Source organism: Musa acuminata, chromosome BXJ1-6 (genome assembly GCF_036884655.1).
Source record: "Musa acuminata AAA Group cultivar baxijiao chromosome BXJ1-6, Cavendish_Baxijiao_AAA, whole genome shotgun sequence".
Lineage (NCBI taxonomy): Eukaryota > Viridiplantae > Streptophyta > Magnoliopsida > Zingiberales > Musaceae > Musa > Musa acuminata.
Genome location: NC_088332.1, coordinates 1930656 through 1957660, shown reverse-complemented (window position 1 = coordinate 1957660; position 27005 = coordinate 1930656). Strand labels below are relative to the sequence as shown.

General features: G+C 38.9%; 3 protein-coding genes across 3 annotated transcripts; 1 reads left to right on the top strand and 2 right to left on the bottom strand.

The window, feature by feature from the left end:
• Positions 1-262: 262 nt before the first annotated feature.
• LOC103986540 (truncated transcription factor CAULIFLOWER A-like) lies at positions 263-7371 on the bottom strand. Its single transcript, XM_018826980.2, has 8 exons — positions 7067-7371; positions 3459-3537; positions 1703-1767; positions 1505-1604; positions 1345-1386; positions 1183-1224; positions 988-1106; positions 263-632 (listed from the first exon to the last, which is right to left on the bottom strand). The coding sequence occupies exons 1-8, from the start codon at positions 7249-7251 to the stop codon at positions 536-538; spliced, it is 729 nt and encodes a 242-aa protein (XP_018682525.2). The 5' UTR covers positions 7252-7371; the 3' UTR covers positions 263-535.
• Positions 7372-11982: 4611 nt separating this feature from the next.
• Positions 11983-14829, bottom strand: LOC103986539 (cytochrome P450 85A1). Its single transcript, XM_009404554.3, has 9 exons — positions 14587-14829; positions 13863-14184; positions 13618-13767; positions 13282-13530; positions 13115-13201; positions 12959-13037; positions 12753-12859; positions 12533-12657; positions 11983-12420 (listed from the first exon to the last, which is right to left on the bottom strand). Exons 1-9 carry the CDS (start codon positions 14775-14777, stop codon positions 12333-12335), a joined length of 1398 nt encoding a protein of 465 aa, XP_009402829.2. The 5' UTR covers positions 14778-14829; the 3' UTR covers positions 11983-12332.
• A 5359-nt stretch (positions 14830-20188) lies between these two features.
• On the top strand, positions 20189-24822 carry LOC135675564 (fructokinase-like 2, chloroplastic). The gene is made up of 5 exons (XM_065185836.1): positions 20189-20950; positions 21872-22197; positions 22358-22986; positions 23537-24008; positions 24378-24822. The coding sequence occupies exons 1-5, from the start codon at positions 20910-20912 to the stop codon at positions 24599-24601; spliced, it is 1692 nt and encodes a 563-aa protein (XP_065041908.1). The 5' UTR covers positions 20189-20909; the 3' UTR covers positions 24602-24822.
• Positions 24823-27005: the final 2183 nt, after the last annotated feature.

Below are 27005 nucleotides of genomic sequence, written 5' to 3'. Positions count from 1 at the left end.
TGTGCCCCTCATGAAAAAGTCAGTCGTTAGGGATGTCGACCACGGTGGCACGCGCTTGTGACGTTAGTGTGCAAGGTGTAGGTTATGCTGGCACGGGCGAAAGTCTCAATCAAATTTGATTGTTGTGATAGCAAAAATAGATCGAAGGCCAATGAAAAAAAAATGTTTTCGCATTTTAGCAAGATTGACACTTTGTGGATCCTTTGCTTGCAGAACCTAATAGTTAAGTAGTTGATTTAATTTACTTCCTAAGACTAAGATCTGACTGATATACTTGCTTTTAATTGTTGTGGAGAGAATGTGTCGTCTGTACAGGCTAAAGAAGTCTTTCTAGTTTTGCTACAAATAGTTATACACGTGCTAAAGAGAGATCGACGCTACCGGTGGCTGTTACATTTCTTCGGTCCCATTTACTTATTAGAGATCGAAGGGAAACCTTAGATCAAAATTGACCTGGAGACCTTCGGTGGAAGACCGCTTTTCACATCAGCCTTTAGTTGTACGGGGTTTGATGCGAGAAAAGGAAATGTCATCGCTAACCGTTCAAGGGACGGAACATCCACGGCGGCAATAAACCATTACTGGTCCGTACCTGATGTTGCCCGTATACAGCTGCCATACCTTGATAAGGCCTGCATCAACAAAGGACAAGAGCTTCTTAATCCAACTCAAGAATTTATATTGCATAATTTATCATCAAGTATAATCTACATTTGTATAATTTGCCTGAGTCGCAGAGTTAAAACTTCAAACTAATCATCTAGCCAGAAACTTATATTATTTGTTAGATTAATTTTTTTTTTCATTAGTATAAGCACGACAACAGCATGACTGCGTTTGCTGCATATACCCTTTCCCCGATAATTTTATTTATTTTAACATTGGGCGTTCATACGTAGGATTGATAGCCTACTCGCTATGAAAGATAGACCTACCTACCATCCACTATGACTATTGTTCACAATTTTGTTGTGTAGTGAAAAATACCCGATGTTGAAGGTAGGGTCAGCTTCCGCCATTAACGAGGGCGGTGATGCCGAGCTTCTTTGTGCATGATCCCAGTGAGCTTGCTGGTTGACAACTTTAGCCTTCTGCTTCTCCACGATCTGCTCACATCACGGCAAATCCGATGAAACCGAGCAGCAGAAACTGCGCCCGCGTTAGCAACAGACTGTTACATACCTGCTTCTCTAAATTCTTGTTTTGCTCCTGCAGTGCCTTCTCCTGTTCATGAAAAGAATGATTAATATCATGGAACCTAAAAAACATGGCAGATTTCTGCAAGGCAGCTCTCCACCAAGCAATTTCTCATACAAGGAAATTCTTTCATAGCAACTCTTTTACCTTGCTTTGAAGCTCGGCAATGGAGTCAAACATGACTTGATTCTGCACCATGAACAGATTCAATCAGCTTTGACGACATCGTTCCTAGATCATATTCCTTAAATGCTTCGTAGATCTTCTTTAATTGACGTCTAGAGAAGGAAAATTATGAGGTTTTTACCTTTCTTGACCTAACATGCTTTAGGGAAATCTCCAGTTTATGCTCTAGTTGTTGGAGTTCTCTAATATTCAAGGACTCCAGTTGTTCTCCCATCAGATGCCTAAAGTCATCATCGGTGCATCACATGGTATGCAACTTTTAGATTGTAATCAACTTGTAGGACGAGAACTGATCTTGACACTAATTATAAAAGATTACCTTTGACTTCTACTTAAAGCCTCCAACTTAGCTTTGAGTTTGCGGTATTCTTGACACCAATTGCCCTGTTCAGTGTCCAAAATACAAATCAGTGGACTGCGTACGTGTTGTATAGTGTCAAGACATGAGCTCCACAAAAATAGAACTCGAAACAATTCCTACTATTTGTAGAGGATGTATATCGTTTCTTAGCTGCTAACGCAGCATTCCATGTCCAACTTATCATCTTGCATAAACCGAAGACCACCATATATATACCAAAGATAATGCAGCTTTATGAAATGAAAAACTTATAAAATATGACACAATTTGGAGACTGAAACATTATATGGATACCATGTGTCGTTGACATACTAAAGTTGGGTCATTAAGGTTTGCTGTTGCTGTACTAATTTTCATTTAATGAGATCAAAAGAATTGGCATGGAAAACTGGGACTGCTTCAGTAAAATCTAGATTCCTTCAGGAGAATGGCTTGACACAAGCAGCCAAAATGCAATAAAAATCAATGTAGAATAATCAAATTTTAAAGAAGAAAACTTATAGAAATGAAACTAGGAAAACAACATACTGTTCCTGAAGGGAAATCTTTATGCACAATGTTCTTTCATCTTTAGGTGGAAGATAGAGAGATACTAAGAGGATGAAGTAGATATTAAGCTGATGAATGCAAAATATAAGTCCAAAAGAACCTTTCCCTAGCTTCACAAAGCTCGACCTCTTGTTTAGGACTCTCATCAATAGATTTCTTAGACTCCCATCAATTATAGAATAAGCCTATCTTGATTATTTTTTCAGGCTTAGCCAAGATTAAGGTGGTGGTTTATCAAGCTCAGTTGGATTACTTCCACGAGTATGTTATCAACGAAGCCAAAATACAGTACTTTTATAGTTTGAAGAAATCTGAAAGCAAATTTCAAAAGGGATTTCAAAAAAAATATCTCATTAGTTTCATTCACTTAATTAGATCAGCAGAGCATATCGATTATGAACAGGAAAACCTGAGTCACACAGGTGTGTAGAGTTACCTAACCGCAATTGCCTCTTCAAAGAGACCGATTGTCAGAAAATGCTACAGACGCAAAATGTTTGAACTTACTACAACAAGTTATAAATGGACGATTATAGTTATGAATTATGGTCATATGCTGCATTTCTGCTAAAAAAATATTTATATGATCATTTTGATGAAGTTGACCCTCAATCACAACACAATTAGAGAAGGCAGTAGCTTTACTTTTTTCAGCATAACACAGTGGCTATGGGCATTATTTCTTCCTTTTGCTTTTCGTTTATAAAAGTCAGCACGCACCTCAACATGTTACCATCCACACTAAACATGCATGGGGAAAGAAACTTCTTAGCCTGCAACTCCTGCCAAGGGTCTTTCTAGAAATTTCCATTAATTGAAGTTGTTGCACGATGATTAGATGATTAGAGGAGGTAGACAAACGATCCCCTCCGAGATATCACACTCCATTTTATCCTCATTTTACTATGTATTGCCATCCCCCGTATACACATGTAGCCCACAGAGTCATTTGCTCCAAGATGTAAACGGGGGGTCACTAATATAAATTTTTTTTGTCATACTACAGTACAGCATTAAACCAATACATCCATGGTACAAAATAAGTCCAAAAATGAGATTTAACTTGCGTGTAGGGTTTTAATAAGTGTGAATAAACAATAATATATGGTGTACAATTTAGAAGTACTGTATAATGAGTAAAACAAACAAGCAAGATTTCACTAACCTGAGAATCCAGATCTGATGAGATGAATGCCTTTTCTGCGTACCAGTAATTCTCGTATCGTCCAAGAATCTTTTCCATACTGCAAAAAAGTTAATTACTTATAAAATCATTATTTTTATTCGTAGCTCAAGCAAGTAAATGAAGTCAAATATACGTCCGAAACTTTTCAAGGTACAAAATACAAATGATCATCCTTCCATACTGCAGTACTTTGCATATCTTTCACTTTACTGAAGGCGATAATAAGTCCCTAATAAAGACAATATTAAGGCATAACATATTGCAGAAAAATCACATATGACGAAGTCCCCTAATAGCTTGATGCGTTGCTTTTTTGTCACTGGATCGGCATATCTGACAGCAAATTTTGTGGAACTGTACCTGTGTTGTACGCTACAATAAAACCTTCGTATAACATGAAGCATATTGCAGGAATTATTGCTCTTCAAAAGATACCACAACGACAATTTAAGCTTGATCAGACATTTGGTGGCATCTTCTTTACTAACATAGTGAATTTTGTTAAAGTAACTCACAAAATACATGTATTTTTCTAACATGTAATACAACTGTCTGTGAAGGTTCTGTTGAGGTCTACTTTCACTGTACTTTAGTATTTGCATTTCATGCTTTCGAACCCTAATCACAAACCCACAATTAGTAAACATAAATTTGGAGTGAATAAAAGAAGCCTAGTTAACACAGATTAGAATTTTTAATTGATAGACTAAGGACAGTTGGAAGTGTAAAAAAAAATAGGATGATTATACAAAAATTCAATAATTTTATCAATTGTCGAAAATAGTTGAAGTCTTCCATAACTTATTGGCCTGATTGTTGGAAATATTCATGTGAGATAAGAGAGATGGACTAAGAGGATATTCTTATAGCACTAAGGATTAAAAGAATCTGATTACATATGCTAAGTTTGACTTATAACCTAGTTCTGATATATGTAAACTTGACTAGTCTGATTGACTCGTCAATATTCATTTTTTTGACATAGTATGAGATGAGAGAAAAAATTTGATCCAAATGAGTCAAAACTAAAAAAAAAAAATTGAGTCAATCAAGCTACAGTTTGATTGAATGATTATAAGTCATACAGTAAACGGATAGACTATGGTGAGTGAATCATTACTTAACATGAAAAGAAATAGTCTAAGTTTAAATCCAAAGGAATAAACGAAAGGTCTCATATGACTAAGGATTGAAAAAATTGAATTGGTATGTAATTTCGTACCATATCAAAGTTTCGATGTTCGCTCAATACAATACGAAACTATATATCGCCTCGTGTATATATATATATATATATTGACGGATCGATTGGTACAACCCGTACTAAGTAGTATTATTCAGAATTGCATACTCGCATAAAGTAACTGTGATCCATAATCTAGTAACTTGAGTTTTTGGACTGAATTTATATCTAGCATGATATGTTAACACTTACAAAAGATAACAATATTTAATTTCTGATTTTGTATTGTTTTAATGGTACCTTATATAATAAGATAAAAATGAAGACCGACCATGAGAAGAGTAAGAACTAACTCATTCACCAAGAAATAAATTAAATTAAATTAAATTGAAGCCAGCATAGCATATCCAGACCTTCAACCCAGTGATTTTCAATTTAAGAGAGTCCACAACAATTATAGAACCTATTCCGAAAATTCGAACCTAAATGACTGAATCGAACTGTTGACTTCCCTCAGTTAACTTACAAGTTTCACATCAGTAACACTTCTTACATCCGAGATTAAAGACATTGACACCAAAATCACTATCGATCATGGGTAAACATTGCAACAGGACCTTAAGCTCCTGAAGAATCTGAGTCTCCAACAAACTCTTATCGACAACATGATGTTAGAGTTTGGCCAACATAGTCTGAATAGATGTAATACCCAGTTGACGCTCACTTGGTTCTGCGTGCAGGACTGTGTCGCTTAACGGTGGCTCCTAACACCAGTCACAAGGCTGAGACAGGCATGTTTAAATCTAAGTTCATAACCAAATCTATTAATTCTGTTTTAACTTCATCGAAGCTTCTGTTTTTTCTGCCCCCATATCATTTCATGTGACGTATCGCTGCAAACAGCAATGAATTACAAAAAAATCAAAAAATCTTATCTATGATGATGGGAAGAGACCACTCAGTTTGCATCACCTGCTTGATCGCTAAAATCATCAAACTTCTTCCTCAAATCCCAAAAGGGAAACTTCATAATTTCTGTTCCTAAGAGCTTATAATCTCACCCGACTGATGATCCTCTTTGGCAAATTTGCAACATAGACGATTCATGTTTGTGTGCAAACTTCTTATAATCAAAAGTTCTGCTATCGATGAAGTTTGCATCACCATGATATGATGGGAAAGCAGAGACTACTAGTTAGACTACAGATCGGATAGGTGCTGAAAAGTACCCATTTCTCTCGGAGAAGATTTACAACAGTACTGACGATCAACATGATCGAAGCTAAATATGATGCTGAGTTGATGATCCATGGTTGAAGCCGTTGCAAACTAAGTTAGCGAGAAATCGAATAGCGTAAGACAGATCTGATGGCATCAGATAGGAGCCTGTAATTAAAGCAAATACCTAAATGTTTTTGACACCAAGGTTATGCTGAAGAAAAAAGAAAGGAAGGAAAAACATACCAATATGCATTCAGAGGTTTAATCTTGGCAATGGGTGAATGGTAGAAGAACACTGAGAAGAGGCTTTGATAATTGATGTAAAGAAGAAAGAAGAAAGCAAATGAAATAAAGGGCACCTTGAAGAGAAGTTAAACGAGAGTGAACCCTACAAAAATTAACATGAGCATCTCACGTATAGATCTTGCCTTTGGACATTCGTACAAAAGTTGTACGAAGAACCCTAGTTTTGCTTTCAGCAGCACAAAGCGGAGAAGACGAGACAAACTCTACACAGTGAGAAAAGTGCATAGGCGATCAGATACAACAAAAAGGGAAATGAGCAAAAAGCTTAGAATAATGACAACGTTTCATGGTCGACGGTCTCACCTCAGAACATGAAAGATATGTGGAGAAGCCAAAGGCAAGAAAACCTTGGTTTCGCTCCAAACTTTTCATCTGATAGCTAAAATTAGTAATGGTTAAGAGCAAGTTTCTTCTTATAGTATCGAATATGCATTCCCGGGGTACGATCATGATGGCTCCCTTTAACACAACCCGATATATGGCAGCCGATTTTGGCTGAGAGATGAAACTTGTCGGCTGGGCGGATGCACTCCATCCCAAATCGGACAAGCTTGATTGCTGCCATCTGAAGCAAGAATCGATCCCACATACCCTTCCACCCGGCCTAAAAAGGCGGTCTCGACGCAAAAAAGACGTAATCTCCTGGTCGAGATGAAATCACACAAGGAAGCAGATGATACATACGACACTCGAGGCATCTGTGTCTTAGAATCGTTTCGCTTAACTTCATCAAAGAAAGCGGGACATGTTGATGAGTCAAAACCCATGCTCTCTACCATGATCATTCTCGGGAGAACGGTTTAGGGTTTGTTCTAAAGAATCCAGGACAAGAGACGGAAGAAGATGAGAGGAAGAGCGGGGCGGGGCGGACGCGCACCTGGAATCGGTGGAGTACTCGTAGAGCTTGCCCTTGGCGGAGAAGATGATGAGGGCGACCTCGGCGTCACAGAGGACGGAGATCTCGTGGGCCTTCTTGAGCAACCCGGATCGGCGCTTGGAGAAGGTCACCTGCCGATTGATCTTGTTCTCGATCCGCTTCAGCTGCACTCGCCCCCTCCCCATCTCGATCGACCTCCTCTTCCGCTCCTCGAACACTAACCAGCACACAGGCAGATGCAGCAGCGGTAGGTAGAGGAGGAAGGAGAGAGGAGAGGAGGAGGAGGGGGAAGGAGCGAGGCCGTTGAGGTTGGGTGGAGAGGTAGTGGGGAGGGGCAACGGCGGTTTTATAGAAACCAGAGAGGTATCAGGACGACCGCGCTGTCGAGCGGTGATTGGTGCCACGGGGGTCGTCGCGGGCCCACCGAGGGAGTTTGTGTGTGAATCGACACATAGTAACACCCGCCTATGATCGTACGGAACGAAACCAGCCTTCTTCATATAAATTAATTCCCTTCCCTTTTTCTTTCTCTTCGCTTTTTTTCTGTTAGACCGCAAATAAATAAATAAATATTCTTTACTTAATATCGATTTAAAAAATGAATCTTTAATCTTTAATCATATTATATACATACACTGATAAAGTCATATTTAATCTCATATTTGTTGGAGAGACAATGGCTCCTCTGGCTGACCCCGCGAGCCTCGTGAGGCTGGTCACACGTTAAACAGGAACTCTGGATGATGGGTACGGTGGATGCATGCATGCATGCATGTAATTGCAATATTGGGTGTCTATTTATTATTATTCCCTGTGCAATCAAGCAACACACTAAACCATTTACAATTTATTTGGTTTATTTGCTTATTGGTATTTATAACACGAAAAAGAAAAAATCGCAGGAGTGTAATTAAATAGTCACGCGTAACATGGCGATACATTAAACTGGTCTCTTGAACTCTGTCTTGATGTTTATATCAGCTTGCGATGTTCAAATTTAATGTGCCATTCGATCAACTGATGGCACATTAGGATATTAATATATCAATTGAAAAAAAATAATATATCAAGAGCGATATGTATACCAATTTAGGATGATCAATATAGTTAGGAAGAAATTAGCTAATTTTGTAGTGGTATACAAGAAAGAAGATAATGGTTATCGCTCATAAGTAGTCTCGAGATGGCTTTTAAAAGAGCATCAACAAGTATATCAGCAACAAAGTATAGACTTGTCGTGATAAATAATTAATGTATCTTAATCTCTTTTGTGGATTATCGAATTCTACATTCACATAGGGAGGGGAATTTGTTGGTAGATTTCATTAGGAAAGGTAAGACTCTTTTATTGGCCTCATGGAGATCTAAAGTAATAAAATTATCTTTTTTCTTTGTGAAAAAAATAAACACGAGAGAGAGAGAGAGAGAGTTTTATCAAAAGATCAAAGGTTTTAAGAGAAAGGAGGGGAAGAATGAAAGGTAAGAAGCTTCAGAACATGATGCAATGTACTAGTGACCCAAGCAGCAAGGAAAACTACAGTGACATAGCACATAACACCGCTATTTCTCTACAGGGAAATGGCTCCTTTTCCTGATAGGAACAGGAAAATGAGATCTCTGGAATATCTCCTGAAGGACACCCGGATAGCGAAATTGCATGGTATTTGAGAGCTGAATTGAATGTTGTGTGACGAGGTATGGATATAATTACTCCCTCGGCTACATTCATTTCGGACACACAGGGAACAAAGCAACAGAGCCTCCTAGCAGTGGAAACAATGTGATCACAAGGTTCCGGTGATAGCTCTCTCAAAAGGATCCTCATAATATATACACATCTTTCGATTGAAAAGATTGTTTTGATGGGTTGATCATCCAATTTATGGAATAAAAAGGTAAACTAAAACAAAATATCTATGGGTGGGTGTTTGTGGTATTAGGTGGAGGTGCTGATATACTCTTACATAATGTACTAATCTTGGATTTGTATTGCATCATTTGCATATGACATGTGTAGAATGGGTACTAATTTTGTATGAACAAAATTAATGGTTTTAGTGGGGATTGAGGAGTACCATTACATTTAAACTCCTTAGAAAATTAGAAATCGAAAGTGGAAAATTTATTTATGATTTGAGTTTTATTTGTGTGAATATCTAGATCTTAATGCTTTTAAGTGTTTATGAACTATCTGTAATGGATGTAGAAAAGGTGAGAGAAAAAATGAGATTTTTTCTTTTATATTTTAAAGTTTACTTGAGGTGAGGTGATGTATAAAAGAATTTATAATTTAGTTGACTTTCAGTCAAAAAAATTTATAATTTGATTGTGAAAAAATCTGATCTTCTCAGCAATTTGCTAAATAACAATTATTATTAGATCATATAATGTTATATTAATTTTTTATTATTAATTCTTCGAAATTTTTTGCTTGGTTTTGAAGTCCTCTCACCAACACTTATGATCTCCATTGCAAATGTACACAACCGTATCAAAATTTGATGCATGACACCATAACCATGGATGAATTTACTAACTAAATACACTAGACGTGATAGAGATTAACCATGTGGCACAACAAAATATATATACATGTTAATGTCCATTGGCTACCTATATCAACTATTAAATGAAACTCTAATTTGTGTTAATATCATCGTAAAACTCTAAAAAAATATTTCATATCAATTCCAAAAAAATATTATTCATGCATAAAAATAATTATATACATTTTTAATATAAAATTTTTTAAGATATTTTACGTTAAAAAACTCTTAAGGTTAGGTTTTATCAAATGGTGCACCCTTAATTGATTTTTATATAAGAGCACTTCTTTTTTCGTTAATTCAATAAAAATACCGTTCGTCCTTTACCAATTGCCCCTAATCGCTATCGCATCCATCATCGTTATTGTTGTCGTTGCTTCTACTCCCACCGCAAGCAACATTATATGTCACTGCCTCCCCCCTCCAATCCCTTTCTTTTCACTCTCCTCGCTCGTTCTTCCATGTTTCCTATTCCCTCTATACCCTCCTTCCTAGTCACTTGTCTTTTCTCATTGCAATAGGAGTGAGTAAGTAAGTAAGCCAGCAACAAAAATGCCAATAGAAGAGATAACCTCTATGCAACACAGCCCATAAACGATAGCCTTGTCTCTCTCCCTCAATAAGATCACCTCTTTAGTATCTTCATCATTAGCATTCTCCTCGTCTGTTTTTGCTCTACTCACTTACACCCATCATGATGAGTGAAGAGAAGGCAACAAGCAATAATGGAGAAAGGCAAGTAGCAAAAGAGGAGGAAAGAGAAAGAGAAGAGGAAAATGAGGGGAAAGAGACCACAAGTGATGTTGGTTGCTCTGAGTGAAGAAAGCTATGGTAGCGACAGAGACGATAATGATCAAGGTTGATGGCGATAGAGGTGATAACGATTAGTATAGGGCGAATGATATTTTTATTAAATTAATAAAAAAAAGGCCTGAAGTAAAAATCAATTAAGAGAGCCCAATATTAAGGGTTTTTTAAAATAAAAAATCTAAATTTTTATAACAATAAATAGGTTATTTCCAAAAGTTATAAGAATATTCAAGCCCTTTTTTATTCTTGAAGATATAATGCAATAGGAATCGCAAAGAGAGGGTAGGGTTACCTTTTAATAGAATGGGTCCCCATTCGTACACATACGAGGCAACTTGATGACCATAAGAATAATGTGGAGTGACTGCATTTTAGAATCTTCTGTAGCTTAGATTACAAGCAACTGCCAACTTGGGGGAACATAAGTGCATCTCTTTCATTACCACTCATACAGAAAATTATGACATGACACATGGTTATAAGTTGCTTTCATGGACTTTGATTGATTATATTTTAAACAAAAAATAAAATAAAAATTATAGTACATTGAATAGCATACATAGGTTTATATATGGAACCTATTACTTATGCAATAAAATATTAATATATTCGAATGTCTCAATAAAAATAATTAATTAAAATATTTCAATTAATTAGGTTATAAAAATTATTTGTCTTATGATCTTGATGTTGATTCTTGACTACTACACACATGAGGGATATGATTTTTTTTATTATCTTTTATATAATTCATTTGTATATCAAATCCATCTTTATCTACTTTTTCTTTTTTTTGTAACTTAAAACCATCTCATATAAAGAGGCTTGAATTTATAACTCAAAGACTCATAGGTAGATACCAAGACTCATATATAACAAATGTTATTACTATTATTTGCTCATATTATACATTGAAATCACCATCATCAAAGTATCAGTGAAAAGAGTCCTTTAAGTGATTGGCACCTAATCGGAGGATGGATCAAATCAGGCATGATTCTGTCAAAGGAATGGATCACCTAACCATGATATCTTTCTTTTATATGGCCTTCCAAAGTACTGATACCAGCCATGCGATGTTATGTGGATCCTCTCTCATCTCTAGTGTTTGAAGATTGGAGAACATCATGCACCTTCATTTCTTTCATGCCTTGCAGCAGCACTGCCAACTGAGCATTTTTATCTGCTCAGATGATGGTCAGGTGTTCATTTGAATCACCCAAAATAATATTAGGAGACGGTCTCTCCACCTCTCTCTCTTCCACAATTTACTCTTTAAATAAACAGACCATTTGGCTCAGGAGATTGAGTGAGTATGGGCATTCATTAGTTTGGATGCAGATTAATTTTGGAATTTGATTTGCCACCTTTGGAAGGAGGCCATATCCTAACCCTTCTCCCAGCAGCATGAATTATGTGATGATGGTATAGTCTTAACTGTGATCAAGACCTTTAGATGCATAACATAATTTTGATATGGTAAAGTTAAGTTTACCATGAAGAAAGTTAAGTTTTGGGTAAATGTTATGGACTAAAAATCTAATCTCACATGGCAGTGAGTTATGCAGAACAACTCTGGAGGTCTCTTTTCTCTCCTGCATGTCATTGCTCACTGTACAAGAAAAAGATTTGAGTGACAGTATCACTTCATCAATTGGTCACCAACCAAACACAGAAGCATCACCAGTTCGGTTGGTTCAGTCATCTGACAATTTCATGATCTTGTATGACTCACCTACTGATCATACTCGCATTGACAAATTTATAGCAGAAACTATGTGTAACTCTCTATCTGGACGAGGGTAGTTCTAAGTTCTAACCCTCAGCAACTCAAGAACAAAATGCAGCAACATTTCTCTTCGGATGATCATTTGTCGAAAAAACTACCTAATGCTCTGTACAATTCGATCCTAATCGTCCCAAACACGGATATGCAGGCCGTTCGGAGCTTCGACTCTCGGAAATTTTAGTATATTATCCCCTCCAACTTCTTCCCATCTGCAAAAGCAAATCAGAAACAATTAGGAGTTGTTTGCCTTGAGTCATACATATGCTTTGTTGCAAGTTCAAGGAAAACTACTGAAGACAAAAGATGAGAGAGTTAGCACACCTGTATCGGGTTACAAAATAGTGAAGGAATGTAGCGATTTCTACTGTCCCCAGTTCTTTCCCTGGGCACATCCTTGCTCCTCCTCCAAACAGCATGAAATGCTGGTGTGAGTCCATGTTTTTGCCCTGCATTTGATCAAGGTGCATATGCTTAGCTCTTAGAATATGGATCTTCTTTTTGCTCAATCTCACATAGATGTGCATTTATGATTATTACTCACCAGCCATCTCCATGGGTTGAAGCTTAAAGGTTGTGGGTACATGAGAGGATCATAATTGATCTCTCTAGTGTACACATAAATCCTCCACCCTTTCGGTATTGTGAAACCTGATGAAGACATACCTTCTCCGTTATAAAGCTATCAGACTGATTGATTCATCTTAAATCAAATCATGTGTTTTTTTCCCTTATTTTGTCTGTCCTCACCTTTCATCGCCACATCTTGGGTTGTCTTTCTGAGTACCCCGTTGACTACTGTGGCCATTCTTAGAGTCTCCAGTATCACCTACAATGAGAAACGAAGCATCCTCTCCGTAAGAGCACTGATAGAACACCTTAATTCAGCCGGAATCAGTAACTTACTGCACGAGTAAATCTCATGGACTTGTAATCGTTCCAATCGATTGCATCCTCGCGCGACTTCCCTTTACGGATTTCCAGATGCTCATTCTACAATTGGAAATAAAGTGATAAGAAGAAAGACGAGAGAAGATTTATGGGTGTCACGAGCATTTGCTTTTCTGCCTTACCCTCAGTTCTACAAGGACTCCGGGGTGATCATGGAGATACTTGACAGCCATCATCGATGTGGTCGAGACAGTTTCATAACCAGAGTAGACCAAGGCAATGATCAGATCAATGATCTGTTCATCATCAAGTTTTCCTCTGGAGCTGTCGTCGATCTTCAAGAGGGAATCAAGCATGTCATCGTGGTAGTATCCAGAGACTCTTCTTTCCTCTATTAGCTGCCGCAATATGTACACAAGTCTCTTCCTTGCCTGCCGAAAAGGAACAGCACATATGAATTCACATAGCTTTGATATGTAGCAGGAAATGGTTAAGATTTTTAGAGATTCGAAGGCTACCTTGAAGCCCTGATGGTAATTTGTTCCAGGAATATTGATTGGCAATGAAAGAGTACCAAGAACAAGTCTGAAGATCTCTGCTTTTAGAGCTTCAGAAACTGGACCTGTCTCGATGCTGGCAATTTGTTTCAAGGCCGACATCAATGCCATCTGAGCACAAAGAAAGATTCTAGTGATCCTGCCTCGAGAAGAGAAGAAGATAAAAGAGTCTTCCGGCAATTAATGGGAGTAGGAAGCTGGCTGACCTCCTTGGTCTTCTCTTGGATGTCGATGACTCTTCCACCCCAGTTGTCGATGTAAGACCTCATGAACTCATCGATCTTGGGCAGGAGTTGGTCCCTGATCACTGGGGGGCTCACGATGCCAAGCATAGCACTCCTCATCGTCTTGTGCATGTCACCACGTACGGCTGCAATGTTGGATCTCCCCAGGATATCCAGCATGGACTGTGGGTAGCCAGGAGCAAACCCTTTGCCTTCGTTCATCAGAATGAACCTGTTGAGCTCTGGATCCATGCACACCACCGTAGGACATCCCAGTATATGAGACTTGAATAAGCTCCCGTACCTACAGAGGTGAGAAGATTCATGTCAACATTTCTGGGGATCCAAGCTGGCGAGCAGAAATGTGGAGTACTCGAGGAACAGCTATAGCAGTCTTTTAGCAGACAAATAGAAAGAAATGGTGTTCGAGAAGCAGATGTCCACTTATCAGTAAAAGCCACTGATAGCGTGTTATGTCCCAAAATCTCAGATTAAATCACAGGAAAGATCATGTGAATCGGCCAATATGCCAGTGATTCTTCTCTCTCTTACTTTGTGCGTGTGTGTGTGTGTGTGTGTTTGTGGAGAGAGAGAACACATGTATTTCTGCGGTCCAAAGAGCGAAGAAGAAGCACGCTCGACACAAATCTCCAACATGAATTCGTTTATCCAAAAGTTGAGATTAGCTCAGCTGTTTCCAGCTCACCTGAGTCTCTGGTTCTTCATGAAGCTTGGACCTTGCTTCAGGAACTCTGTGGTCTCCCCAAAGACTGGCCAACCCATAGTCCCGGGAGGCAGGCCTTTCTTCCTGTACCTCACCTCATTCCATCTCAACACAGCACCACAGGTGACCAGGAGGCTCACTGCCAACCCAATAACCATTGCCAAGACCACCATTTCTGCAACCAGGGGAGCAACTCCTCACCCAGTCGGAGAGCAGTTAGAATGAGAGATGACTCCTTGTGCATGCCTATTTATAGGCCTCCACAGACCACAGTAAGTGCAAATTACCTGTTGTTGTGAGAACACAACAATCTCCCCACAGCAGGTTAAAGATGAAAACAGTTGGGAGATCTCATCACAGCTTCCAAGGTCTGTCTTTGACCGAGGTCCCATCCGTTGGAAGTCCAACGCTGAATTCATTATCCAAATCCAAGTCCTCTGCAAATGTTGCTGATGCACTGCTTCGGAATATGGATGTTTGGTACACCACAAGACTGTTTATAGGCCAAAACACTTGGTGAACACAGGGGAGATTTGGATGCTTATGAACAGAAACATTCAATAATGAGTTGATGCATTTGGATGTGGGGGAGGAAAAGAATTGTCAGCGATCACCAGCAATTTAGGGGGCACGTGGTCACCACCACAATGGACCAGAGGAGGAAAAGGTGGTGCGTAGTACTCCCAACAGGAACAACGAAAAAACGCAGCTCTTCACATGCCTGTTTAGTAGATCTGGTTAGCCATCGCAGAATCATTCTGGCACCCGACTTTTTGATGCATGTTCTTCGGACCTATACCACTCCTTTGGAGTTCAGAGGCTCTTCTATTCGCTATGGAAGCTTTCGGTAGAAATCTTTGCGGTGTGGGAGGAGCTCAAAGATGTGAATCTTATGGTTTCTCTCTTGAATATACTTTAAAAGACAGTGATTTGTGCAAGATGGAAAAGATGAGTTTGTAAAGTCCTAAACAGTTCCATGGTAAACTGAGGGCAGGTCCGAGACACCATAGATTGCCTGGCGATGCTCTTAATCCTCTTCTTTTTTTTTTTTTGGACTTAGCCTCGAGGGAGACTGCTTGTCTTGGGGTGGGGGAAAGGAGATGGCGAGGACTGTGACCTGAGGGAAGGGCATGGTCCCAACAAGATCCTTGGATGTTGATTTGGCAGCCAAGATGTAGTTGCCCCTTTGCCCTTCTTTCTTCTGAAATCTTCACAGGATAAAGAAGGAACGCTGTATCCAATTGCCAAGGGGGATGTGATCGGCAGAGGCAAGACAGAGGGTGCTCTCTTCATATCTCTCTCTCTCTCTCACTTCCATGAATGCACGGGAACAAAGGTGAGCTACTCGTTCGGCGGATATGCATGAGATGTGATGAGAAATAAGTGGTTGGAATTATTGAAGCATGGCGAGATGAGGTGTGGAGAGACATGGCTATCTACTTATTTAAGCAGCACTCTCGTTGCTCTCATCTCATTTCAGGTGATCAAATTTGGTACATACGGATGGAAAGGGCATAAAAAGAAAGATCAGCTGCTGCAGCAACAATCTCTCCCCGCTCAGAAGTCAGTCCGACTGCCACTGTAGAAGCCATAAACAACTCCTTTTACTGGACATCGAACTCTCTCACCTGCAAGCACGAACAAAAACAAGAACTTGAAAATGATTTTTTCAGAATCAAATTACTCGGTCAACACATGCTCCATATTTTTGGAAGATATTAATTTCCACGGACATGTAGAAAAAGAAGATCAGAACTTCTCACGAAATTCTTGGATCGTTTTAGATGTGAAATAACCACTGGAAATTACATTTACTGGGGATCAATAGGACGAACCTGTTCTGTTCTCCGGGTGTCGAAGAAATGAGAGAGGGAAGTGTACACGAGCGGGGGAATGTCGATCCCCACGTCAAGGCAATCCATCTCATCTCCATGGATCGGAAAAGGGGCAAAAGGAGAAGTAAAAGAATTGTGTGGGATGCATGAAGGTACCAAAGGTGGGCCTCTCGATCAATGTCTCTTTGCACGAGGGCTCTTCCTTGTCATCTTCTCCTTTCCCTGTCCTCTCCTTTTCTCATTAAATGCCACCATTACAAACGGAGGAGAGGGAGAAGAAGAGAAAGAGAGAGCCACTGATGTGGTCAATTTTGTGGATGAGGAGGCCTTGGTTCATGTTCATCACAGAAGACAAGTCAAGTAGAGACTCGTTGCAAGAAGAGATCTCTTCAAATATATGAAGGTTAAATTGCATTATATATCTCCTATTTGTCCATCCCAATTTATGATCACAATTAATTTCTATCAATTGAGATGTTGAGATTCAGCTTGACATTAACATTTTTTTTAAATAATAAAAAAATGGAAGGCCAAATGATTGGTTGAAGTGATAAAGAGTATTTTCGGGGTGTATTTTTATCTATTTAATTCATTAATTATCAGTATTTTTATTTAAAAAAATTAGAATTTTTTTATTACTTTAAATTATACATAAAATATTTATATATGAACTCAAACTTGAGATCTATGAAATTTTTAAATATTTAAAATATATATAATCTAAAATTTTGAAGTGATATATATATGTTTTCGATAGTCGAAACGATAGATATGTAAAACCTCAAATCTAAAGTGCTTTTAAGAAAAATAAAGATAAATAACAACACTTAGTAATTCGATGGATTGGATTAAAGTAAGAGTTTATCTTTCTGGAATTGTTGTCTTTCTTAATGCTACTATATCACAAGAAAAAACAAGATTCAGTTGTAAGGTGTTGGATTTACTATTAAGCAAGATGAGGATCTGTTCGCTATCGATGAACAACATCCTATCCAAGTCCAATAATTGTATACCGACAAGATGTTGATCTAGAAAATTTATTAGAGGTTTTAGGATTTTTGTTTTTGCATGTACGATTTATTCTTACACAAATAAAGCCAAATCTATACGCCAAATTCTCCACATCTTAAGCTGTTAAAAAATCAACGCAACAAGTAATACTTTTGTTTCTTTTGACGGGTCTCTTCTATGGTATGACGGGGACAGCGACGTGAATCATGATTGACATCAATCACAGAGCAACACGTGTGGCCTCCCAAACCCTCGGATTAAAAGAAAAAAATATATATATTCTTTTTTTAAACAGTAAAATAAATTATTATTTGGGGATTTCGATGTTACAAAAATACATCGATCTCTTCGTAAAACAATAAAATTTGTCGCCGTAGGAAGCCATATGGATATGCTCACAAGCGCAAATGCAAATTTGGCTTTGGACTCTTATCCGAATTCCAAATCATCAATCATCACATGAAGCCAAGAGGCTTTAACATCAGGATCTCCTTTTTCTACATGATCCATGGCAATGACACGTACAATTGTTGCCACCGAACTCCGATACGTGCTCACACAAGGGGGGAGTTCATGCCCTCCTTCGAGTGGCTCTCGAGGCCAGTTCATGTGCAAACAAGGAGGTCGTGTGTGTGGCGATGTCGACCTCCTATTTCCCCATGACTTGTCCAATTTGTATCCATGATGTATGATTGGCACCAGTGCACCAAACAAGGGCCTGAAATCATGGGATTCCAAATCCAAGATCATGCACCAATCACACATCAACCTCAATTTGGCCATGTTGATCGATTAGACGCTAAGACCCATGACAATGACACGTGAGAAGCATGCACGAGTGGAGAATGTTACCTCCTTCGAACACACACCGAGCTCATCCATCCCTGCTGTCCTATTGGTACGGCCACGCAAAGGGGAAGGGAGTACACCACCGTATAAATATACTCCCTCGCGTACCAGAAAGAGGGTGTGTGTATATATATATATATATATATATAAATGGTGGAGATATTTTGGGAGGAATAGACTAGTGTGTGTAGATAATAATGGATTGCCACGTACTATTTGTTATATATGTTGGCCTTTTGGGTCTACAGAAAGGATGGTGGGATTCGCAATCAGGCCACGGCGCCCTTTGCACGAGGGCCTCACTCTTGTCTTCTTCCTCCCCTTTCCCCGTCCTATACGCAGCTTTCCTTTTCCTTACTTAAATGCGCGTCGAGAAGAGAAGGCAAGACGTAACGATCCACAGTGCCTCTTTCTCTCGCCTCATCATTGCATACCGATGTAAAACTATGCATAAAACTCGAACAGTACTACCGTTTACGTGAGCACTCGTGGGAAAGCAAGAGGACAAAGATAAATCGCACGAGTGTGCTTCGTCAACCTCTGGCTTCTTCCCATGGACGTACGAAGGCGAGGCAGAAGAAGCCCAGACTGTGTATACATCGTCCATCGAGGCGCAAAGCTCTCAGACACACACTGCGCCCTGCAGAAACTGTCGCAGCTTGCTTTTGTTCTTTTGAGTTTGGAGCACGATGGAGTCATCTCTCCTCCGAGGGGTGATGGCCGGTTCATCATCAGAAGAGCTTGTGATGAGATCGTGATCCTTCCAACCAACATGTTGCAGGAAGAACCCAAGCCACTCTTGCCTCTGTGCCTTACGAAAACCTTTTGTTTGGTTCGGGATTTGTCCTTCTTGATGTTGCTGTTTGGGCGGATTTGGTGGAAGTTCAACATATGATATCAGTCGCTCAATCATGCGATGTATCAACTCTAACCTCATTCCGACTCAATCATTGCTCTCTTCTGCAGCTTAATATAGTCTACACTTACCAACCGGGTTTGATGTCCATCTTCTCTCACATATGATATCTTTTCCAGCCTTTCTATCACCCAACGAAAAGGGTTGCAAGAATTAATCAGCTACATCCAACCTATATTTGTTTGACATTTCTGTGCCACATTGCTTTTTGACTCCGTACGTTGACGCCGAAGGAGTCCTGCTCTAGTGGAAGCCATGCAAGCATGTTTGCTTATCTTAAGCATCAGCCGTGGAATACAACGCCATTGCCAACTTTCTGCTGAATAACTTGCATTATCCACCGTTCCACCTCGAGCTCCTCAATGGATTCCATGACAAATATTGCAGACCAACATCCCGCCAGACACTTGGTTCCTTTTTGATGCGGAGGCAAACATGTAGAGTGCGTTTTGGCTCTGACTGCACTCTGTCTGACACCGACACAGCTTATACGAGACCGTGACGAAGGAAACCAAAAACCTCATTGTGTTACCATCAGATACGTACCCATCTGTCACAGCACGACACTCAGCGCCCAGAAGGAAGAAAGGAAACACTGGACTGGTGTTTTGAGGCGGTGTTCTGACAGAAGCACGTACCTCGAAAGGTTACAGAGAATTGTTGATACTTCTAAATAGTGAATAGATTAATACAAGATTATGACATGATTTGATCGAGGGCCTTTCGGGAATCTATTTGGGCCGGCCCATCATCGGAGCTGATGTGGTTCGGGTCAATCGTGATCAACCGCGGGCCCAATTTGTTTGGATATCAGATCATGCGGATGGGCAACATCGACTTCGGACCTCTTACAATCCCAACCCGGATCCGATGACAACCCGACCCGATTCGCTCCCATGACGGATCCGACTTGCCATCCGCGAAGGAATGAGTGTTGGCGACGAGAAGCCGCAGAGCACAGCACCAGGGAGGGTTGCTGAGTCGTCGTCATACACTAGTCAAGGTCCGATCTTTGTCCCCTTCTTTCCCCTCTCTCTCTCTCTCTCTGCAAGCGCGCTGTTTGATCCACCGGCGGTGCCATTGGAGCACAAGATTCGAATACAAGATTAAAGCAATATTGAGGGGTTTGATGATCTTCGACGAATTCAAATCCACCCGGATGTAGCATAACCTCGGCGAGACCGGTGGAAAAGGATACATGTATCCGTCTTCTGACCGGTTGACGGGAAACACAGGATATGGATACGCTTCGTGAAGGAAGATGCTGCGATCCCGAATCTCCGATCGGCAAAGTTGAACGTAATAATTGAAATTGGCTCCCAGCCGCTCAAAGTGGAAACGTTTTTGGGGCTTTTAATCGGCTCGATTGCTCTTCATGAAATGTCTTTAAAAAAGAGGATTTTTTACGTGGGGAATTAAAATGGTTGGCTTTGAGGGTTTAGATTCTGATGAGGCCCGTGAGGGTGGAAAGGCAGAGGTTTTGGTCGTATTTACAGGGAAATATCACGGGCACTATAGTCATTTCATTCATAAGGAAATGTTTCTTCGATACTGAGGTTTTGGTTCCCGATAGCCCTACGAGAAACCCATTAATGGCGGCTCCGCAGAACCTTCCCCTATGGAGCGCCCCGAAGAGTAGCTTTTGAGCTTGCGAAAGAAGAATAGCAGAGGAGGTGGAAGCAGCTGTCTGAATAATGGCGTGTGTCCTCGCAACATGCCCTCTCCCCTTCCTCAGGTCTTGTTTTTTCCTTCTCACTGATCCTCTTTCGAGGGTTTCAAGTATTTAGCTCCATAATTTCGCCCTTCTTCAATTACTTAAGCCACCTCTGCCCCAGGAATAATTTTGGTTTTGCTTCAACATAATTGCATTTAGAATGTAATTTTTTTTTCTTTTATCATTTGAATTTTATAAAATTTGACCGGTAGGATATATCTGACAAGAGAATTTATTCTATAATGAAAAATTTTAAGACTCAATAATTTTCTTGTATTTTTTTTTATGGAGATTCCTTTTTTTCTCCGAGTGAAGCACGATTTGGATTACTAGCTTCATTCTTGTAAGTTCTCTCGAATACTCGAGTGATGAGTTAGTACCTATTGCTGGCAGCAAGGAAATCTGAGGGAAAGGAAAATAGAAGTTTTACTTCTTCTCTTCGTTTTGGTTTGTACCATCATAAGTTGTTGTTGATTGGAACTTGTATTGCATCTTTTTGTCAGAATTTGTATTGTTTTATCCATTTGCATCCGAAGGGGTTTTCATTTCTCTAATTAATGTAAAATGCACAGAGGAGTCACACCGGGCTTTATCGTTTGCTTGAGGGCGTGCTTTGTTAATATGCCAAAATGTTGTCATAAATCCGCCAACAAGTCCAAGGCTGGGCTTTTCTATTGCCATGACTGATTTGATTGTAGCGAATACGTAATACATACATACATACGCATCTGCAAGAGAGCTTTTCATATTTATCATCATATGGTAGAAATCAAGGCTCCTTTTTTACGTTTTTGTAGCTTCCTGACCAGTTTCTTCGGGGATTTTTGGTTACATGTATTCTTCGTGATGACAAATCTTTTATATGCTCCTTTAACAACATACTTTTCTTCAAATTATTTGAAATGATAGTACGTGAGATCAGTGATGCATTGGATTTTACAGTGGGCAGACGGATTGCAAGATTATGATTTTTCAACCTAGTATCTCTCACCTAAATTGTTCAAGACTGCAGAAGTGGTGTATTTCAGCAGTCTCCAGGAAAAAATCTCGACCAATTGATGTGGAAGATAACAATAGTACAGAAAGTACTGATGAAGGATCTAAGAAGACTCCACGGACTCCAAGACATTCTAGAAAGAAAGTTGCTACAGATATTGCGGACAAGAGCTCTATGGAAATGGTTACTAGTGCCAATGAAGAAGAAAGGAGCGCCGTGGTGACTTCTCCTGAAAGCTCTAAGAAAATTAGTAGAAGAGGCCGGAAGAAAGGTAAACGTCCTTCCGGAGTTTCTATAATTCCCTTTTTGCTTCATATGTCTTTGTTTTCAGTTAAAAAGTTGGTCAAGTTCTAGAATTTACTGTCGCCACTAGAGCAAATTCTGGGGCTTGAAGTATATTTTTAAACAGCTCTGAATCTTGATACCTGCAGCTAGTTCATCGTCAAGCTCAGAGGAGGTGAAACTTGAAAAGAAAGCCACTAGGCGAAGGTCTTCAAAAAAGGTCAACAAAACGAATGCGAGCATGGATAAAGAACTCGTTACTCATGAGGAACTCATAGAGACAAAATTTCCTGGTAGTGAACAGCGGGAGCTGCAACTAGAAGATGATGGGGAGGATATCAGTTATACTTATGGTTGGCCACCTCTAGTTTGCTGCTTTGGAGCTGCACGATATGCATTTATACCTTCTGGAAGGCCAGCTAATAGACTGATAGACCACAAGATCCATGAGTCGATGAAGGATATGTTCTGGTCACCAAATAAATTTGTAAGAGCACCTGGAGGGTCATCGTCCAGTGTTGCTGTAGCTCTTGCAGCCATAGGTGGTCGAGTTGCATTCATGGGAAAACTTGGGGATGATGAATATGGTCAAAACATGCTGTATTATTTGAATGTTAACAATGTACAGACTCGATCAGTCAAGCTTGACGGTTCAAAATCTACAGCAACATCCCATATGAAGATTTCTAAAAGGGGTGGCCTACGACTGAGCTGTACAAGACCTTGTGCTGAAGATAGTTTCTTGATCTCTGACATCAATGTCGATGTTCTCAAAGAGGTACATGCACTTTATAAAATGATCTTCTGCATTATTTTGTGTAGTTTTTTATAATTAGGTAATCTTTGATATCCAATGTAGCAACTTTTAGATTATCGTAATCTCAAATTCTGCTTGTCTATCGGTAGCATTCTTTCCTTTTCCTTCCGTTTACATCAGAAAAGATTATCTGCGACAGTTATACACAGTCCAAACCTATTTTCCAGGAAGCTGGATGCATAGTACTGTTTACTGCTTGAGTGGATTGCAAATTTTTCTGTGCAACCACATGGTTATCCATATGCTTTAGTGCTCTTGTTCTTTTTATGTCTCATACAAGATAGTTAAAAAACATACTAGTCAGTTTCCACTTGGAAAAATGTCTACTTAGTTCTTTTCTCTTACACAATATAGTGACGTATGTTCACAAAGTTTGTTTGTCAATATTTCTATTTACTGTGGTTGTCACACAATTATTAGTTAAATTTTCAATCGAAGTGCTTAACATCAGTGAAATCCTGTGAAGGAAACATTATTCTCTTTAACCTTATCAAGATGTTGATGGGTGCAGGCAAAAATGTTCTATTTTAGCTCATCATCTTTGCTTGACCAAAGTACAAGAACAACAACTCTGCAAGCCATCAAGATTTCCAAGAAATTTGGAGGTGTCATATTTTTTGATTCTAACCTCGCGCTTCCATTGTGGAAATCTAGTGAAGAAACCAAAACATTTCTCCAAGAAGCATGGAGGTATGCAGACATGATTGAGGTGACCAAGCAAGAGCTTGAATTCCTTTGTGGCATCGAACCCTCGGAGAAATTTGATACTAACGATAATGACAGAACCAAATTTATCCACCATAAACCAGAAGTGGTTAAGCAGCTATGGCATGAAAATCTCAAGGTCCTGTTTGTGACCAATGGAACTTCTAAAATACACTATTACACCGCGGAGGATAATGGATGGGTTCATGGAATGGAAGACCCACCTATTACTCCCTTCACCGGTGACATGTCAGTGGCCGGTGATGCCATCGTTGCTGGTATGAATTCTTGACCTGTTACCTGATCGTGGCGCATATAGTTTTTTCTTTTTCTCTTCATATAGTTTAGATGGGAGCTCATCATGTCCTATATGGCACTTTTCTTTTGCTATATGATTTAGAATGAAGCACATGATGTCCTACTGGCGATAGGAGAACATAAATTTATGATTCTAAAGCATTGTTGTAATTTGTTTATAAACTCAAGCCGCTTCACAGGATCTTGTCTCGGTTAAAACATGTATCTCAAGCCTGCCTATTCGAATCATTGGAACATTTTACAGATTATAGATCCTGCTTTGATATGCACTAATTCATCATATTCATCTGGGAATGATGACATCAATTTCTTTGTATCTCGTCTTTCAGCACTTTTGAGAATGCTTACGGTGCAGCCTCATCTGGTCACCGATAAGGGTTACCTGGAGCACACAATCAAATACGCGATTAATTGTGGTGTCATTGACCAGTGGTTGTTTGCTAGAATCTGCGGTTTCCCCCCTAAAGAAGGGATGGATGTACCAGAGGACGAAGATAGAAGATTCAAGTCCATTACGGAGAGAGAATATCGTGCAGTGCAGCCGAAGAAGTAGTTGGCTGATCACCGTTACATTTTCTTCTGCTTGTATGTCCTTTTTTGAAGAATTCCCAGAATCATCACGATATCTCCCCGGAGAGATTCTGAAGATTCCCGAGTGTGATCAGGTGAGTAACCCATAGGGCACGGAGGTGCCGAGTTTTTATAAATTTTTACAATCGAGCGTATGAGGCTACTTGTGTATGATCGATCGTTAATTTCAGTTTCTTGTTCAAATCGTGCATTTGTTTTTGGGTATCATTGATCGACAGCTTTTTGTTTATACGGGTAAGATGAATATACAAGTCATTCTCGAAAAGAAGAAAGAAAGAAAAGAAAAAGAAAACAAGCCAGCATTTCCATTCCATTTGTCTTCGTGGCTGCTTGGTAACTCTCAGTCTGAATGCCATAACATAGCTCGAACTTGAATTCTAGATAAAGATCATGACAAGCAAACACATTAATATGTTATGAAAACAAAGAACATAACTATCCGAAGGACATTTTTCCCTGCTGACATCCGACCAGATTGGGATTCCTCAAATTCTATGGACGTACTCGTAAGGAAACCGTAGAGGCTAAAATTTTGGCCACTGCAATGTCAAATATCTGCTTCTGCCTTCCTTCTTTTTCTTCTCATGGCAAACAATCAGAATCACAAGCTTTCTGGAATCAACTCATGGACGTAATCCCATGCGAGACGATGACCACAACACCGTGAAACACATTGTCTTCGTTCGTTTGTGTTTCATACGATTTAAAAGTATAACAACTGTAAACAGTATGGCGCATTCTATCGCATTAACAGAAGAAATAAAATAAAGTACAGAAAACATAACTACTGTCTCACTCAGACAATGCAATTGCAAGAAAATACAGTTCAACATACCCAAACACAAACGAACTCGGTCGAGAATATGGATGAGAACAACAAACAAAGAAAGACTCCTTGGTTAGCTTCTCACAACGTGCTAGAAGCTGAAAAAGGAGAAACCAGTGTTATCCATGGAATTACCAGAATCATCAAATGAAGCATCGCTGAGAAATCAAACGTTCCAACATGCCTTGGGAAAGAGATTGCGACTCCTTGCAAAATACACAAAATATGATTGCACTGTCAAGTATTTTAGAACTTGTTAAGAAGTAGCATGTTATACAATTTTTTTTTTTGGATTAAGATCCATTTTAGACCACTTAAGTTCTTATGATTTATTTATGTCTAAAATAACTTTTTATATTTAAAAAAAACATAGTATATAAGCCCCATCTGACAAATCTGAGTTAACAAATGTTAAAGTCTGTTTACGTAACATATTGACTTATAATAAACTATTAATATAATGATATATATAATTTAAGTTTAAAAAAGAGTTAGATCCATTTTAGCCCATGTGGTTTTGGCCATGGACCACTTAAGCCCTTATGGGTTATTCGTGTCTAAACTTACTATATATTTTCAAAAATATAACATATAAGCCCTTTTTGTCAAGTCAAAATTAATAAATGTCAAAGTCTTCTTTCATGACATGTTGACTCATAATAAAATATTGATATAATGACATATGTAATTTAAGTTAAAAAAAAACTAAGACTATCATCAATGACGGGAGGAAGCGTTATCGTGGAAGTGACCATCAACAAGAGCACCAAGTCGTTACTGCTTAGCAAGGCATCATATGCACGTAGCCTCTCTGATGATGACGACGAGCTTAAGTGCTTTCGATCCTACCTCAGGTGGATGTGCGTCGATCAATCCGATGCTATGCATGCAGTGGTCTCTTAGTCCCTCTTCCTCCTATTGTGAGTCTTCGATAATCCTTTTTTTCTTTAAATTATATAAGTTATTATATTAATAATTTATTGTGAACCAGTATATCATATAAGTAGATTCTAACCGTTAACTTAGATTTGATGTAAGGGACTTATATGCTATGTTTTTTAAAATATAAAAGTTATTTTAGATACGAGTAAATTATAAAGACTTAAGTGATCTATCATAAAGAAATATAAGAGTTAAAATAAACCTTAATCCTATAGTTTTTATTTGAAAATTTATGATCAATTGTTTTTTTAGAAAGGATAAGGTGTACGAGCAATGATCGTGCATGCATTTGTATTAAATTATGTGCTATCCTCGGAATAGTTATAGTGGTGTCTAATATATATATATATATATATATATATATATATATATATATAATTTGATGATTTATGGAATTATTGTCATTAATTGAGATTTTAAAATATTTTGATATATAGAATGAGGCACACAATAATACAAATTCGGAAGAGGATCAATATTCTATTATTAGCAAGGAATTCTCTTTAAGTATCCTTTTCTCTACAGGCTTTAATTAACCGTGTGTGTAAAACAAAACAAAAAATTGTTAGAAGAAAAAGAAAAAAGAACCTCCCTGCTC

Bases quoted from the DNA above. Each gene is read 5' to 3' on its own strand.
- LOC103986540 (XM_018826980.2), bottom strand. From the start codon at position 7,251: ATGGGGAGGGGGCGAGTGCAGCTGAAGCGGATCGAGAACAAGATCAAT. The intron at 1,387-1,504 runs GTAAAAACCTCA...TTCATGGTGCAG, and splicing joins AGCATGTTAGGTCAAGAAAG to AATCAAGTCATGTTTGACTC. The intron at 1,107-1,182 runs GTATGTAACAGT...TGATGTGAGCAG, and splicing joins ACAAGAATTTAGAGAAGCAG to ATCGTGGAGAAGCAGAAGGC.
- LOC103986539 (XM_009404554.3), bottom strand. From the start codon at position 14,777: ATGGTGGTCTTGGCAATGGTTATTGGGTTGGCAGTGAGCCTCCTGGTC. The intron at 14,185-14,586 runs GTGAGCTGGAAA...TCACCTCTGTAG, and splicing joins ATGAAGAACCAGAGACTCAG to GTACGGGAGCTTATTCAAGT. The intron at 12,860-12,958 runs GTGAGGACAGAC...TGTCTTCATCAG, and splicing joins CCAAGATGTGGCGATGAAAG to GTTTCACAATACCGAAAGGG.
- LOC135675564 (XM_065185836.1), top strand. From the start codon at position 20,910: ATGGCGTGTGTCCTCGCAACATGCCCTCTCCCCTTCCTCAG. The intron at 22,987-23,536 runs GTACATGCACTT...TGATGGGTGCAG, and splicing joins ATGTCGATGTTCTCAAAGAG to GCAAAAATGTTCTATTTTAG. The intron at 24,009-24,377 runs GTATGAATTCTT...CTCGTCTTTCAG, and splicing joins CGGTGATGCCATCGTTGCTG to CACTTTTGAGAATGCTTACG.